General features: G+C 34.2%; 2 protein-coding genes across 2 annotated transcripts in view; both read left to right on the top strand.

Moving 5' to 3' along the window:
- The window catches only part of LOC117338556, a 28,084-nt gene extending 20,483 nt beyond the window's left edge, over positions 1-7,601 (top strand). Inside the window, exons 8-9 of the mRNA XM_033899915.1 lie at positions 5,514-5,640; positions 7,482-7,601. Of these exons, the coding sequence (XP_033755806.1) occupies positions 5,514-5,640; positions 7,482-7,539 (185 nt within the window). The 3' untranslated portion in view covers positions 7,540-7,601. The remainder of the gene's footprint in view (positions 1-5,513; positions 5,641-7,481) is intronic.
- Positions 7,602-8,974: 1,373 nt separating this feature from the next.
- Positions 8,975-17,023, top strand: LOC117338407 (coactosin-like protein). Its single transcript, XM_033899761.1, has 4 exons — positions 8,975-9,133; positions 9,758-9,840; positions 14,143-14,300; positions 15,259-17,023. The coding sequence occupies exons 1-4, from the start codon at positions 9,069-9,071 to the stop codon at positions 15,364-15,366; spliced, it is 414 nt and encodes a 137-aa protein (XP_033755652.1). The 5' UTR covers positions 8,975-9,068; the 3' UTR covers positions 15,367-17,023.
- The last annotated feature ends 760 nt before the right edge of the window (positions 17,024-17,783 follow it).

The raw sequence follows: 17,783 nt of genomic DNA, 5'->3' as shown, positions 1-17,783 counted from the left end.
CATTTCCGTGACAAAGATGCACTATATATTCTATCACATTTGTCTAAACACATATCTCATTGTTGAGATAGTCACGACGTATTACAGTCTTGACACACCCAAAACACCAGCGAGCAGACGGCATCTCTAGATTTTCCATCGACTCGATTTCCAGATTTTACTTACTCAGGTCGATCACTTTGATATTCCTCTAGATATTTTTTGTTGCGAGTCTTGCCTTCTACTAGTAAGATTTTATATTAGAAATAGCTGATCCAGCGAAGTCATTAATATATAGGCGGTGAAATTATAAAAAATAACATGATATATAGTATATGAGTTTCATAATAAAACACACATGTATCTTACATTTCTAAAATTGGTTTCCATTTTCTCCAGTCTGTACGAACTTGCTTTTCGACATCTTTATTTTTACTAGTTTTAATATACCATTGAACCTTTTGCTAGGGATTTGTTAAGGCATCTAGTTTTATTGATATAATGTTTGATAATGATCAATATTTCCTTATCAACTTAGCTACAATGTTCTGAGACTATTCCAAATCAAAAGGAATAATTAATGCTTGGGCCTTTTTACACTCCCATAGACAATAAGCAACATTTTCATTTTCTACATAATAAAAAGTACATAATGGGCTAGAGTTTTATTGAATACCAAAATGTGATGGATGATTCTAACCAAAAAACAATTGCAACTTGGAATTTTTTGTAGCTTTAAAGGGTAATTTAGATATTTTGACCACTCTTTCTTATCAAAGTCGAACTCCGGGTTCCATTTTCTAGTTCCAGTAGGAATAAAAACTGGAGCAGCAATACAGTTAAAAATCTTTGAAACTTCTTTATCAAGTAAACCAGTTAGGATGGAACACAAGCTTATTATTCACTTGGATACCTTTCTTTTATCATAGAGGATAGAATATTGTTTAGGAAAACTCATATGAGGAGAGTTATTCAAAATACTCCATGCTTTCAAAATATTTTCCAAAACAAATTGTGGCTGTTAATTCAAATTTATATTCTTTCCCATAGTTGGAAAGTTTGTTAAAATCTATAATTAACTTAAGAATCAGATTTGATATGCTTGCTGATTGAACTATTCTTCCCACTCAACTTAAGCGAATGGATGGATGCATGTCAATCAATCATTTTTAGACCTAAATCTACACGCTATATATTGTTTTGAATAATAACATCTTATTTAATCTTATGGCATTTACCATTCCACAAAAACGTCGAAGAAGAGAGACTTAACTTATATAATATATTTCTCAGGTAGATAATTTAGTTGTCAGAGACTGGTGATATATATTTTACCTATTGGGGTCAAACTCCTCCTTTTCATGTATTTAAGAGCGATTTAAGTTTTACAATTTTCTTATCGCAGTTCATTTTAGGAATCTAAAGTAAACAGAAAAAAATCCCCATATAAGTAAAGTTATCTTTCCCCCACGATAGGTTCAAATCTGGGTGAAACTATATACCACGGTTTTTACTACTCCCTAACCATATAACGTGGGTTTACCTAGCATTGTAAACCAGAGATAACACATAACTATTCAATTCAAACATCGATTCCTTTAGTATTCTCCCCTATCAGATACACAATGGTCTGGTTAGATACTCAGATGTACCTCTCAATCACTATTTTACATTTTATCCTGATTTCCCTAATATCCTCTTGCTTAGTCATCCCACCGAACACTTGTGATTATGTAATGTAGTGTACGGTGGAGTAATATACTGTATAAAGCGGTTGAGTAAAGAAAATTGAGATGAAGCCGCTCTCGACCGCTAAATATCGTAGGCAGGCAATATTTCATGACTTCATACATATTTCTGACTTATTTTGACCACACATATTTATGTACGTGCTATCAGACATACTGTTATTATAGAACTTAAAATGTAAAAGTGGTTTGAAGTGATATTGAACACGAACAGAGGATCATCAGCATTCCTACCAGATTTGGGCACACTACCTTGGCGCTCTTCATATCATTACAAGTTAAATTGAGATGAGACTGACGTGTTTATTGAAACTTAAACATAAATGCATTATGATAAAAAAAAAACGACGAATGTATTAAACATCAATATAACCAGTGCATATATTGAAAACCGTAACTAAAATATTCAGCGGTCGAGAGTAAAGAGTAAGCGGCTTCATATAAATTTTCGTAATATCACTTGCGGTTGTTATTTTGAATGCTTTGGATAAAAAAAGTCCATACAGTGCGTTAACGCAAACTTATTCTGCTGACTGTCATTTTATGATATAGAACATCTTGCATATATATCTATCCATGTTTCTACATGTCTAATTCCAGGTGAACTGTTCAGATATCGGTGGTACCAATAATCACAATATATACATCACGCATTGATTTACCACCCAGATTATACTCTCAGTTACTGGGTCAGAAATTAGCCAAATTTCATTATCAATCGAAATTCATTGTGGGGTAATAACAAGATAAATCTACAAAAACAATTAGTTGTAGACGCTAATGACAAGATCGTAATGGAAGAGAGTGAAACGGAAAAGCGAGAAAAAATGGATATCTCTTTAAGGACGTCCCCTGCCTTACTTTAATTTACCTTAATTTCGAAACTGATATCTGATAAAGATTAATCAACTGGGTTATCAATACGCTCTATGATTGGTCTAAAAATGCAAAAATTGCAATTAATATTCAGATATGAATCATGCTTTCATTTTATAAACGCAAAATATTACATCACAGCGTTGGGAGTTGTTGTTGTGTTCATTTCTGGCTTTGAAGAGGATCGCAAACAAAGATTGCGTGTTGATACCTAAGCAAAAAAGAGAAGTTAATGAACAACACCAATCAGCTACTGGTAGTTGCTTTTATTTATTTTTTCCTATACATTTTTGTATTTCTTAATTTTCTATATAGACTTTATTTAGCATGGAATCTTTTTATTTCGATTAATACAATTTGAAAGCGCAGTTTGTGATCATCTGATAACCGCATAACACATTACTCAAAACCGCAACATCAACACATTGCTCAAAATTATCTTACTTTTTTTTATTTTTCAATCGCAATTAACTTTACTTAAAACTAGCACAATAAATTTGGTAGAAAAAACCCAATTTATTTGCATTAACTGTGACGTTCCAAAAAAAATAGTCTAACTTACAGTAGGGATTATATTATATTTTTTGTCTTCGTTTAACATTAAAATACCAAGAAACCGAGAAAAAAAAGTCCAGAAAATATACTCCTGAGGATGTATACACAGTATTTTTTCAGTCGCTTTATATATTACTTATTCGCGTATTACATTACATGTACAGTGTGGTCATGCATGATATCATCAATCTCCTTTTGAATTTTAGGTGTAATTTTTGAAGAAACATTTCTATTTTTTACATTAAAAATAGATTTTCCCCCTCTTCCACCCATTTTGTCCGTTATGCTTTTCACACGACATAAACATAAAATATGCATGATATATTGTCTTAACCCCTAAATGAAGAGATATTGTCGTACCTCTAAATAATACATGATATATTGTCTTATCCCTAAATGATACACGATATATTGTCTTACCCTTAAATGATGTACGATATATTGTCGTACCCCTAAATGATGCACGATATATTGTCTTACCCCTAAATGATGCACGATATATTGTCTTATCCCTAAATGATGCATGATATATTGTCTTACCCCTAAATGATGCATGATATATTTTCGTACCCCTAAATGATACACGATATATTGTCGTACCCCTAAATGATACACGATATATTGTCGTACCCCTAAATGATACACGATATATTGTCGTACCCGTAAATGATGCAGGATATATTGTCTTATCCCTAAATGATACACGATATATTGTCTTACCCCTAAATGATACACGATATATTGTTTTACCCCTAAATGATGCATGATATATTGTCTTATCCCTAAATGATACACGATATATTGTCGTACCCCTAAATGATACACGATATATTGTCGTACCCCTAAATGATACACGATATATTGTTTTACCCCTAAATGATGCATGATATATTGTCTTATCCCTAAATGATACACGATATATTGTCGTACCCCTAAATGATACACGATATATTGTCGTACCCCTAAATGATACACGATATATTGTCTTACCCCTAAATGATACACGATATATTGTCGTACCCCTAAATGATACACGATATATTGTCGTACCCCTAAATGATACACGATATATTGTCGTACCCCTAAATGATACACGATATATTGCCTTACCCCTAAATGATACACGATATATTGTCGTACCCCTAAATGATGCATGATATATTGTCTTATCCCTAAATGATATACGATATTTTGTCGTACCCCTAAATGATGCATGATATATTGTCGTACCCCTAAATGATACACGATATATTGTCTTACCCCTAAATGATACACGATATATTGTCGTACCCGTAAATGATGCAGGATATATTGTCTTATCCCTAAATGATACACGATATATTGTCTTACCCCTAAATGATACACGATATATTGTCGTACCCCTAAATGATGCGTGAGATATAATGTCTTAACCCTTAATGATGCATGAAATAATATCTTATCCCTTAATTAATGATGCATGAGATATTGTCTTATCCCTAAATGATGCATGAGATTTTGTCTTACCCCTAAATGGTGCATGAGATATTGTCTTATCCCTAAATGATGCATGAGATATTGTCTTATCCCTTAATGGTGCATGATATATTGTCTTATCCCTAAATGATGCATGAGATACAATATGTATTGCCTCACTCCTAACTTCCGTTAATAACGTTTCTAAAAATAGCTTGTCATTTATTGAAAATTGTAATTAACTACCATGAGTATTAATAAGAGAGTTTATGTTATAAACAGGTAAACAATAACATAATAATAGTATTGCAGCTTAATATTCTCAATACAAGTTTTCACTAGATCCACTAGATTCGTACAAAAGTGAAATGGCCTTTCCCTTTAAAAGAGTTATACAAAGTAAACGTTGTAATGGTGAAGAGTGTTCAGAGCGATACCCTTGTTGTTAAGTGAAGTGCCTTATCAATGGGGATGCACATGTATGCTGTACCCTATTCTTTTACTGTTTGGCAATAAAATATGTCTGGAAGTGGTTCCCTCAAATTATCACGAAAATTATTATTTTCAATAATTTCAAGTCTCTAGCTGCATTATCAGTGTTAAATAATTATCGTCATAAAACACATGGGGTTATAAAATTATATCTAAATCACTCTTCGCAAGTAAAATTGACAGGAGCGAAATGGTGATGGGGGGGGGGGGGGGGGGGGGAGTGGTAGATATTGTGAGCCCTCCACTCTACTAGCCCGAATGATTCTGACATTACTATCTACCCCTATATAAGATACTGTAGGAAGCGGATGTCAGTATGAATATATAGTCAGAATCATTCGGACTTATTCTCTACTTACAATTATTAAATTGGGGTAATATTACTTCAGCATGGTATTGATTTATCAGGTCGCATAAGACAACACTGTGAAGACACTGGATTTCTGAATCATTATGACGATGCTTTAACCTATACTTCAAACCAAGACAACAAAAACATCCGGGGATGGATCAGTATCCATGACAACGGCCATGAGTATGTATGACACTATTCTGACAATTCTCCTGGCATCATTTCTAACAAGATGTCACGTCATTGATGTGAAATCAAACTTTTGTATAGGATGGTAAATATCATACAGTGGGTGATAGAATTATTTCCCAGTCGTGTAGAAAACAAAATATCACAGAGATTCGGTTTCATGTTTATTTACGTTAATTGAAAAATTATCGATTAATGATACCCGTATATACATCAGTTAATAATACCTGCATTTTAAAACTGGTGTTCATCTTTTGTACCAACGTCTCGGTATTCCGATACCGATCGAGCCCCTGTCAGCAAAACCTATTTATTGAATACATATAGTAAAGTCATATCCAATTCAACATTTCCCGCTCATTTCGCCTATTGTTATCAGTTTCAAACTATTTAGAGTAGAAAAAATCAACAAATAGATTAAAAAATTTAGAACTTAATAATATGAGTTATAAATCGACAGCTGATTTACAGTATTATCGATACAGTGTTTGTTTGCATCAGTTATACTGATTACAAAGTTACTTATACTGATAACAAAGTTACTTATACTGATTACAAAGTTACTTATACTGATTATAAAGTACATATAACTTATACTGATTACAAAGTTACTTATACTGATTATAAAGTTACTTATACTGATTACAAAGTTACTTATACTGATTATAAAGTTACTTATACTGATTATAAAGTTACTTATACTGATTATAAATTAACTTATACGGATAACAAAGTTACTTATACTGATTACAAAGTTACTTATACTGATTACAAAGTTACTGATACCGATTACAAAGTTACTATTAAAGTACTTATACTGATTACAAAGTTACTTATACTGACGACAAAGTTACTTATACTGATTATAAAGTTACTTATACTGATTACAAAGTTACTTATACTGACGACAAAGTTACTTATACTGATTACAAAGTTACTTATACTGATTACAAAGTTACTTATACTGATTACAAAGTTACTTATACTGATTATAAAGTTACTTATACAGATGACAAAGTTACTTATACTGATTATAAAGTTACTTATACTGATTACAAAGTTACTTATACTGATTACAAAGTTACTTATACTGATTACAAAGTTACTTATACTGATTACAAGGTTACTTATACTGATTATAAAGTTACTGATACTGATTACAAAGTTACTTATACTGATTACAAAGTTACTTATACTGATTACAAAGTTACTTATACTGATTACAAAGTTACTTATACTGACGACAAAGTTACTTATACTGATTATAAAGTTACTTATACTGATTACAAAGTTACTTATACTGATTACAAAGTTACTTATACTGACGACAAATTTACTTATACTGATTACAAAGTTACTTATACTGATTACAAAGTTACTTATACTGATTACAAGGTTACTTATACTGATTATAAAGTTACTTATACTGATTACAAAGTTACTTATACTGATTATAAAGTTACTTATACTGATTACAAAGTTACTTATACTGATTATAAAGTTACTAATACTGATTACAAAGTTACTTATACTGATTATAAAGTTACTTATACTGATTATAAAGTTACTTATACTGATTACAAAGTCTTATTACAGAATTTATAAAGGAGTTGCCATAAAATATTTTTTCCGAAAGGCCCATTTTTTGCTTACTTCTGCATTTTGTATACATTACATTAATAGCATATTTATATGAAAATGCATATCATGTAAAGAATCCCTTATGAAGTTAACATGCTAACCAAACTGGCATGTTTACATCTCAGATTACATGTACCGATGTGTTAATTAATGTTCATAACTTAGTAAATGAAATGTTTTCTTTATATTTACAGAGATCGGATATTTGATTTCCAGGTGTGCGAGTATGTGGAGGGTGAATCCTCCACTTGATACATCACACGCAATTTGTCAAAACACTGAAAAATTCTGAAATAAAGCATTTGATTGGTTAACACTTCGTCGTTCACTATAGCCTAGGTAACATACCACAGTAGGAGAGCCTGGCCATGGATGATTATTTTGTTAACATTAATAGACATTATTGTGTTATTTCTGTGCTGTCAATGCTTAGGCAACTAAATTGCTAGGCCAAGTTTCCTCTGGCCCTGGTGTGTCAGGGCCAGAGGAAACTCGGGCTACTATATTGCATATCACGGTGCATTTATAATAGTGCTAGACTAATAACAAAATACCTATTAAATTTAAAGTAAATACTGTATGAGCGGGAAATGCGTGCAACAGTTTCCGTTGATTTTTCGGTATTTCTTGAGTCTTTATCACTAAGAATTCGATCGATTTCTCCCTGATCAAAAGTTGCAAAGCGTACGACTCTGTCGTCATGTAAACATTACGTCATCACCCGCGCTTTGATTGGCTACTGATTAATGGATATCCCCTATTCCTATTTTCAGTTAGCTATGTGTAGCACTTTTATTTTTTTAAGGATTAACTTGAATACATTTTTATGTTATCTAGGTATAACACACACACACAAAAGGAGCGTACACTAAATAAGCGCTTTATGATAAGAGTACACTCCGGTTTTTTGTTTTAACTGAATAACATTAAAAAAAATATTCCTCATACAAAAACAGCAAACTATATCCAAGTTACTCCTTGTTGTTTAATCTATACCCTGAAAAATTCACTTTATTGACTCTTTTCTCTTACAAATCATTACGCTGCTCCGTTCGCCAATAAAAAAGGACGTAATAAACGGCGACGTCATTTTTTTACGTTATGGACTGATGACAAATTTCTAAGCCAATGAAAATGCCTGTTACAAACAAGATTAAATTATAGATCGCGGTCTAGACTTTTTTTATTATTATTATTGTTTATTTATTTATAGACCGAGGTTTGTAACACGTTCACGGACTCTTCACATGACTTGGCTCGGCCAATCATGATTGAGAATCAGCGCCAGTCATATAATAATTTGTGTTATGTAACGGTAACATGTCTGAACCACTCGGAACGCTTGTTTTAAAACAGTTATAACAAATGCTTAATTAAGATGGAGGTAATTATTACTTTCTTTATCTTCTTGTTTTCTTGTGTCTGATAATATGAACTATATATAGATTTAGGCTCAAAACGTATGCAACATTTCAACACCCAATTAATTTGATTGACTACTAAATAATGTTGAAATGATAAAGCTAGCTATATATAGTATATAAGACAATTTCGCCACAAGTAAATATCTCAAAATAGCTTCACCTGACAAGCCACTCAACAATGCTACACCCGATATACGTTCAAATCATTGCGTTTTGAGATGGCCCCTCTTAAGACATGTAAAATTTAATGTCACCGTACTTCGTTGTAACTGCCATTGAGGAACGCCCATCAGAGTCGAGTGGACGTGTAAAATATCGATAGGAAGAAAAAAAATTACAACCCTAAAAACCTCACAAATGGATAAATCAGCTGCATATGACGTGTACAATGATGTACGAAATGACAAAAGCGAGACAAATTGGTGAGCTACATTGATATTTCTTACTAAATTTACATTTCTAACATTACGCCAGGTTTACATTGAGGCGTCTGCTGTGTTTCCGGTTGCGAAAACACATCGAATTTCCTTGTGTGATTTTGTTCTTCCCGTTTCAATTATCCGAAATCTTTAATTTGTTTTAAGAATGCCTTACTGTTCCTTTTCAGTGTAACTGAAAATATTTTTTTTCGTTCTATAATTAACTTTAAAGTTTCTAATTGCCCTACTTTCTAATTGTGTTAATGACTGACAATGTAGTATAAATCGTATTTATTGTTTTTATTTTTATTTTTATTTTTAATCGGTATAATAAACAACTGTTATTCAATTTACTGTATGGAAATATTTCGATCTATTTGTAATCGATTCTATACTTACCCCTTGGGCTCATATTAAAATTCACTCTTGTGTTAAGTGACCTCGTTACATTGACGTAATTGTTTTATGTATCTTCTGTTTCAATATGTTTATGTAATATAAGTTTGTATTATTTCATTATGTTTATTAGCACGTTAATTAGCCATTTTATGTTAATTAATTTATTCACGATGTAATGTGATATGACCTGTGTACTTTATATCTCCATCATTCGTTGATAATCCACAGGACAGTTCTAAAGTATGAAGGAAACCAAATCGTCGTTGATTCATCTGGGGAGGATTATGGCGAATTCTTAAACAAATTTTCAGGTAATACTTTAAGAAATATCTTACCATTTTGAATGATAAATCTTTGGGAGATTTTAAATGTAATACTTGAGTGTGATTAGAAGACTGTACAGTTGAAGTATCAATGTGCTGCAGTCATCGCTTCCTATTAAACTTGTTAACTCAATTAGCCATGTAGGTACACCTCACACAGATTATCGATATAATTCATTCCATAGATAATACAATCTATTATAAATAATACTATCAATCGTAATCAGTGTCGTTCGATATCAATTCCATATCACTCTGGCATATCATTTTATTGTGTTGGTGAACCAGAGAATCATATTAAATAAGCCGTGTGTGACATTTGGGTAAGAAATCATGATTGACAAAAACGAGTTTTGGAGTTGAAATCCAAGGTAATATAGTCCCTTTAAAATAAACTGTAATTGTATCTCTCTAAACCCGTTACTAAAGGAAATACGGACATCAAACTCATTCCATTTTAATTTTAAAACTTACAATCTAAATTAATTTTTTTAAATTCTCTAAGGACTTTTTCACTAAAGGATGTGCATGATGATATTATATTTCCGCAATCGCAGGAATCAGACATACTATAATAGATACATGTATAGAGCGTGGGTTGGGAATTCCTGCCAAGTCCCCATGGTATCATACACTCCGTTTTGAATGAAATATGTCCGCATTCGACACATATACTGCTCTCCAATACAGAACAGTGTATTAGCTATTGTAGTAAATCTTCCTCTGTAATTGATGTACGTAATAACCTTGACCCCAAGTCACGAGACCCGAATAGCATCCCGTGTCGTTAAAGTGCAGTTTACTACACACGCATGTATACGTAATGATAGCCTTATTAGGAAATGGACTGAAGCAGACAGGAAGACATACGTTACGGTGACCCCGGGGTCACCAATGAGGGGTCGTTTAGAGGGTGGTTTTGAAATTTTATTGAGCTTAGTAATACCTAACAGCGTTTGATGACGTCAGCACATTAGCTTTAAACTGCTCGGTAAGGATCATGTCTCGCCCTGTATTTAATTGTCTTTCGTGACGGCCCCCTTCCTCAATCAAAATCGATATCCACTCTAATCTTTGACCTATGACATCTGGATGCAATTACCTTTGAACGGGTATACACACGTATAAAAGTGATCCTCACTATTGAACACTATATGGAACGGATATATGGTTTAGTGAACACTTGTTAACAAAATTTAATTATCAGAGGATTTTTCATTTACCATGACTTATTTCAAAAATCCCATCAGTCCAACAGAAATAACTGTTTAAGATACAGTGTATGTGGATTTCGGGTATTCTCTTGTTCTTCTGTTAAAAAGGATTGGGTTTTTTTTAATCAGAAATAATAGATAAAGGAAAGAAACATTGGCAACTGTATGGTTTCGTGAGTCTAAGAGACAACATATTAATTAGCTGGAGTTAATGGGGTAAGGTCAGGTGAAGAGAATATTAAAGCTTAGCGTAAAAAAATAAATAGAAAGGAAAGAAAAAGTACCTGCGATGATAAATGACAATATCGGTGTAATGTTGACGAATGATGTATAGTGCGTTGTGTACACTCTGTGATGTTCATGTTGTCAGTTTGTGAGCAGAGGTGTGGTGATGCTCATTTACATACATGTACTGTTTTATCAAACAGAAAAATATGCATTGGACGTCAAGAATGCATTGAATGTTTCACTTAGTCATATGAAATCGTGACACCTTGCTGACGGAAAATTACAAAAAATATATGAAATGTCTATCAGTAGTATATTACATGTATAAATAACACGTGTTCAGGGCATGTCTAAATATCAATTTATAAATATAAATTCCAGATAAAGTCAATCAATATGTAATTTCACCAGCAGCGTTCCGTATAAAGAGTCTAATTGTGCACTTACGTATGCATTTAGGTCGGACGTATGGCAAGTCATTCATTCATGGAGCAACGATGATAATGTTGAATGATTTAAGATATTTAAAGTTATTTTACATATTCATTTGATCAGAAAATAGTTATAATGTTTAAAGTTTATGAGATCATTTACGAAATATTCTACAATGATACATTTCATAAAATATATATCTTATATAAATAAGATACATGATTGGATTAAATTTTTGATTAACAGTATGAACAAGTGACCACTTGGCTTGCCATATCGACAGGTTGTAATCTTCATATAATATGTAGCATTCATAAATGTATTATTTACATATGTAGTGTTTTGTGCCTTTTATTTTGCTGATTCGGCACACTTACTTGAGTTAATTTGCAGTAAATGAGTCCGAGAACTGTCGGTTATCAACGTAATCGACCAAATAATAGTAGGGAAATATAAGTAAGATAATTTTAGGATGGCTTTGGTCAAATTATGGTCATTGCTTTCCCATTTTATATTTACTACATTCACCCAAATGAATTAGTGCTGACTTCCGCAAGTTTTTATCTCTGCGCACAAACATTTGCCAAACACTTGCCAGACCGGAAATCGCTAGGAGTAACTCCTTCAAAGACCGGAAATTGGGACTGTTAACTCCTTAAGTAGAACGAATTGTCGATTTTGTATAGTTTAGCTAACTTTTTTTTCATTAGGAAAGTTTGTATATTTGTACATTTCATAAAGATAAGTTATTTTTATTTCAAGCTAGTTTTTTTAGTGAGAAGAATTGATTATTGGTGACTATAAATTGTTGCTCAACCATGGAAATTAGTCTGACCTCCATTACAAAGTCTACGGATAACTTTTGCCTCTTCATAACCTTAATCGAATGACCTTAAACGTGATTGAATGGGGTCAGATATAAAATCTTTTAAAAGGAAATGGATTCTAATTCAAAAACTTAAAGAAGGCAATTTCGCCAAGTCACGATTAAAATCGATTTTGGCTTAGATGAAATAAATATATAGAACAGATCGTAGGTAGACTATTTTATATCTCCAAACTTCCGCGAATTGAACATCCTCGAAATTCCAAGCATTCGAACTTAGTTAACGTTATCCCTGGATGTATGGGTAGGAGGTGGGGCTACTTTAATGGGGAGTAGTGTGTTTGTGGGTAGGAGGTGGGACTACTTTAATGGGGGAGTAGTGTATGTATGGGTAGGAGGTAGGGCTACTTTAATGGGGAGTAGTGTGTTTGTGGGTAGGAGGTGGGGCTACTTTAATGGGGAGTAGTGTGTTTGTGGGTAGGAGGTGGGACTACTTTAATGGGGAGTAGTGTGTTTGTGGGTAGGAGGTGGGGCTACTTTAATGGGTAGTAGTGTGTTTGTGGGTAGGAGGTAGGGTTTAATGGGGAGTAGTGTGTTTATTGGTAGGAGGTGGGGCTACTTTAATGGGGAGTAGTGTGTTTGTGGGTAGGGGGTGGGGCTACTTTAATGGGGAGTAGTGTGTTTGTGGGTAGGAGGTGGGGCTACTTTAATGGGGAGTAGTGTGTTTGTGGGTAGGAGGTGGGGCTACTTTAATGGGGAGTAGTGTGTTTGTGGGTAGGAGGTAGGGCTACTTTAATGGGGAGTAGTGTGTTTGTGGGTAGGAGGTGGGGCTACTTTAATGGGGAGTAGTGTGTTTGTGGGTAGGAGGTGGGGCTACTTTAATGAGGAGTAGTGTGTTTGTGGGTAGGAGGTGGGGCTACTTTAATGGGGAGTAGTGTGTTTGTGGGTAGGAGGTGGGGCTACTTTAATGGGGAGTAGTGTGTTTATGGGTAGGAGGTAGGGCTACTTTAATGGGGAGTAGTGTATTTATGGGTAGGAGGTAGGGCTACTTTAATGGGGAGTAGTGTGTTTGTGGGTAGGAGGTGGGGCTACTTTAATGGGGAGTAGTGTATGTATGGGTAGGAGGTAGGGCTACTTTAATGGGGAGTAGTGTATGTATGGGTAGGAGGTGGGGCTACTTTAATGGGGAGTAGTGTGTTTGTGGGTAGGAGGTGGGGCTACTTTAATGGGGAGTAGTGTGTTTGTGGGTAGGTGGTGGGGCTACTTTAATGGGGAGTAGTGTGTTTGTGGGTAGGAGGTGGGGCTACTTTAATGGGGAGTAGTGTGTTTGTGGGTAGGAGGTGGGGCTACTTTAATGGGGAGTAGTGTGTTTGTGGGTAGGTGGTGGGGCTACTTTAATGGGGAGTAGTGTGTTTGTGGGTAGGAGGTGGAGCTACTTTAATGGGGAGTAGTGTGTTTGTGGGTAGGAGGTGGGGCTACTTTAATGGGGAGTAGTGTGTTTGTGGGTAGGAGGTGGGGCTACTTTAATTAATTAATTTTCACGTACCACGATTAGTGTTGATTTTAACTGAACATTACCTTCTATTACAGATGACGAGAGAGGATTTGCCTTTCTCAGAATTGAGACCGGAGACGAAATGAGCAAACGAAAGAAGTTCGCTCTAGTCACCTTTATAGGGTCAAACGTTGGGCCTCTGAAGAGGGCAAAGGTCGGCACGGACAAGGCTCAAGTAAAAGAAGTATTCCAGGTAAGGGTCAGTCTAGTATAATCTTTATATCTTCAAGTAGCCAATGTGAGGGCCAACCCACTTACTTAATTATCATAGTCTCTATATCTACAAGTAGCCAAGGTGAGGGCCAACCCACTAACTTAATTATCATAGTCTCTATATTTACAAATATCCAAGGTGAAGGTCAGCCCACTAACTTAATTATTTCATTTTCTATACATGTATTTACAAATATCCAAGGTGAAGGCCAACCCACTAACTTAATTATTTCATTTTCTATACATGCATTTACAAGTATCCAAGGTGAAGGCCATCCCACTAACTTAATTATTTTATTTTCTATACATGTATTTACAAATATCCAAGGTGAAGGTCAGCCCACTAACTTAATTATTTCATTTTCTATACATTTACGAATATCCAAGGTGAAGGCCAACCCACTAACTTAATTATTTTATTTTCTATACATGTATTTACAAATATCCAAGGTGAAGGTCAGCCCACTAACTTAATTACCATAGGATTTATATTTTCAAGTATTCAACAGATCAATATAACAAAACAAAAATGACGCGACAACAAAACCACTATTTTGACTTAAAGTCAATAAAAAAAGAGGGGAAACAGTTATCAAAATATAAATTTGAATATAGAGAAGTGTTCCGGAAAGAGGAGCGACTTCCGCTTCACCCATCGTTTAAATCTAGGTCAATTCATGTGATATGACGTTCTGAAAATGTAAACCGGATGGTGATTATTTTTAGTACATTACAGTGATTCGAGACTATGGTCACTTCAAACTCACAATAAATCCCTCCATCATTACCAGTATTCTTTATCCAAAACATCAATGAATGGTGAGCGGTGAGAATAAATTAATTGATCAAAAATGATATAAAATCCCAAAAGTATACACGCATTTCATCTCTGTTGCGCTGCTGTTGCTGAGCTTTTAATATGTTTTCGTATTTTACAGAGTTTCGCTATAGAAATACTGGCCAACGACAAATCCGACCTGAAGGTGGAAAAGATCAGGGAGGAAGTTATAAAGGCGGGAGGCGCTAACTATGGCACTGGATGTTAAAGATGCTTAATAAACATTTTTATTTAATTATCATTCCAAAGTTAGATAACATTCCATTTAAAGGACAAGTTGCCACACTATTTATAGACACTTTATTTATATGTTTGATGAAATGTTCAACTTTTGCAATTGGTCTCAAACATTTTAATGAATTATATATCTATTAGTGATCTTTGTTGTTCAGCGGGGATATGGTGCCTCGCTGTAACTACACTAACATTATCTGCTCTCTAAAGTGTTCAATATAAAGAGGCATGTTTTTAACATGATTTATGATATTACAATACTACATTGGCATTGCTTGATAGCATCAGGGGCTTCTTGAACCGTGCTTTCAAACGAGGTGACACCAATACAGAATGGCTGTCAAAGTTACTTTCTGGGTCTTAACGGACTTGGTCCTGTCACGGTTGGTTGACACTCCAGGCTCCATTTTCCTAATCGCAAATATTCCTTAACCTAATATTTTCCAGGGGAAAGCATTGCAGAATTAGGGAAAATTCCTAAAATAAGATTATTTTTTTTATCAAACCCAATAATGTTTTTTGATTATTAAAATTAAGTTGAGGAATATTGATGAAAACTGGGGCCAGGATCAAGTCAAAGAGTAATAAGTGACGAAATCAATACAAACCACAATAAAAAAAACGCCTAATGTATTAATGGAGCGGCTAAAAACATGGATTGCATTCACATATCATGTTTACAGGCAAAATATTGTATATAATATACATTTCAGACTGGTACTACTGGTTCTGGCAGCATTTCCATTATGTGTTGGTTACCACAGGTACACACAAACCCAATCCTACAATCATTGGCACGTGCTTACCATGTGAATTTGTACCATATTCCTCGATTATAAATGAGTACTTTACTATATCATACTTCGCCACTAATCCCAAATTAATATATTAATCTGTAGCGTTGATGCCATTCGCATCTTTCTCTCCACATGACTTCAAACAAATATCTAGAATACACCATTTTGTGTGAAAGCCCTGATTCTATAAGGTGATGTTAGAAAAAGGACTTCAGATTCAGAGATAAATGATACAACGAAGTTCAAATGTGTAGATCTCTCCTGGATCCATCTGATAAAAATAGACAATCTGCGATACCGGTATATAGATGTATGTATCTATCTTACTGTCTCTAGCATGTGTAAACCAGTTCATGTCCGATCTCATATTGTCTAGTCAATCGGTCTCGCTCTGCTTTGGTGAGTTTATTGTATTTCATTCTTTAATCAAGTATGTTATATTTGCATTGTAGTAATTGACAAAAGGTTCAATAGCATGTAGCCTCTCTCAGTCATTGGAGATTTTCAATCACAAAACATTTTTTCTGTATTCATCATTTACTTCATATTTCTTTTTTTTCTTCTTAAAGTAAAACCTCCTATATGTTCGAATAACTTATATTTTTTATAAAAAAAGTTTTATACTATAATGTCACGACAGTTAACACATTTAATAAAGATGATAGTAAAGGAGAAATCCAGAGTCATGCCATTGTTGGAGGGGGATGAAGGCCGAGACAAACATATCTGTAACGACATCTAAAACGGACAGTTCGTGGAGTAGTGACGTGCGACAACTAATATCTCAATGTTTGTTTCGTGTTAAATAAATGTTAATAAAAAATAAATAAACAATTAGCATTGTTATCTTTATCTCACATTCGTATTTTTAAACAATTTTATTCGCTGGCTTTGTGAGGATACAGAAGCCTCAATGGCTTAAATTGGTGTTTAATGACATGAATACCCCGCCTTCCTTCAATCTCTTGTCTTGTTTTTACAACCAAAATACTGAATGTCTGGGACGCGAACAGCTCAATAAGGCACAAGCAATGGAATTAAAGCCGTTTTGCTCCTGAAATGTGGTAGAATGCGTTAGATACGCAACTGGTCACATCGGTCGACAAAAAAAATTGCTGGACGAAGAAGATTCATTATCATATGACCGGACTATGTGCTCCTTTCACGAGGCAGTAGAGGGATAATGCCAGCTGGGGAAGTAGAATGAAGGGGGGGGGGGGGGGGGGGGGGGGGGGGTAACCTTGACGAGAACATCCTGATTTATACTTCATTCTACAAAGACATTTTCGGTGACGAACACTATTCATAAAGATATGAAGATTCAAAGCCTCTCACACGCCACTTACTGTGGAAAGGAGGAAAGATTATGACTGCAGTGTAACGCGGAAATAGGAGATTAGAAGTACAATATGTTCCTTTGTAAGAATTGACGCGAAGATTTGTAGTTTACGAGCCCGGTAATGATACAAGTATACTAACATCATATATGGTCATGTGTATAATATGTACATCTATTTTTAGTTTATCTTTATTTCTCTGGTCGTAGTTATTGACGTGTAATCATATGACCTCTTGCATAAAACACGTGACTGAG

This window comes from Pecten maximus, chromosome 11 (genome assembly GCF_902652985.1).
Source record: "Pecten maximus chromosome 11, xPecMax1.1, whole genome shotgun sequence".
In the NCBI taxonomy this organism is placed as follows: Eukaryota; Metazoa; Mollusca; class Bivalvia; order Pectinida; family Pectinidae; genus Pecten; species Pecten maximus.
The sequence above is the reverse complement of the archived record's forward strand: the minus strand, read 5'-3'. Positions and strand labels throughout refer to the sequence as shown.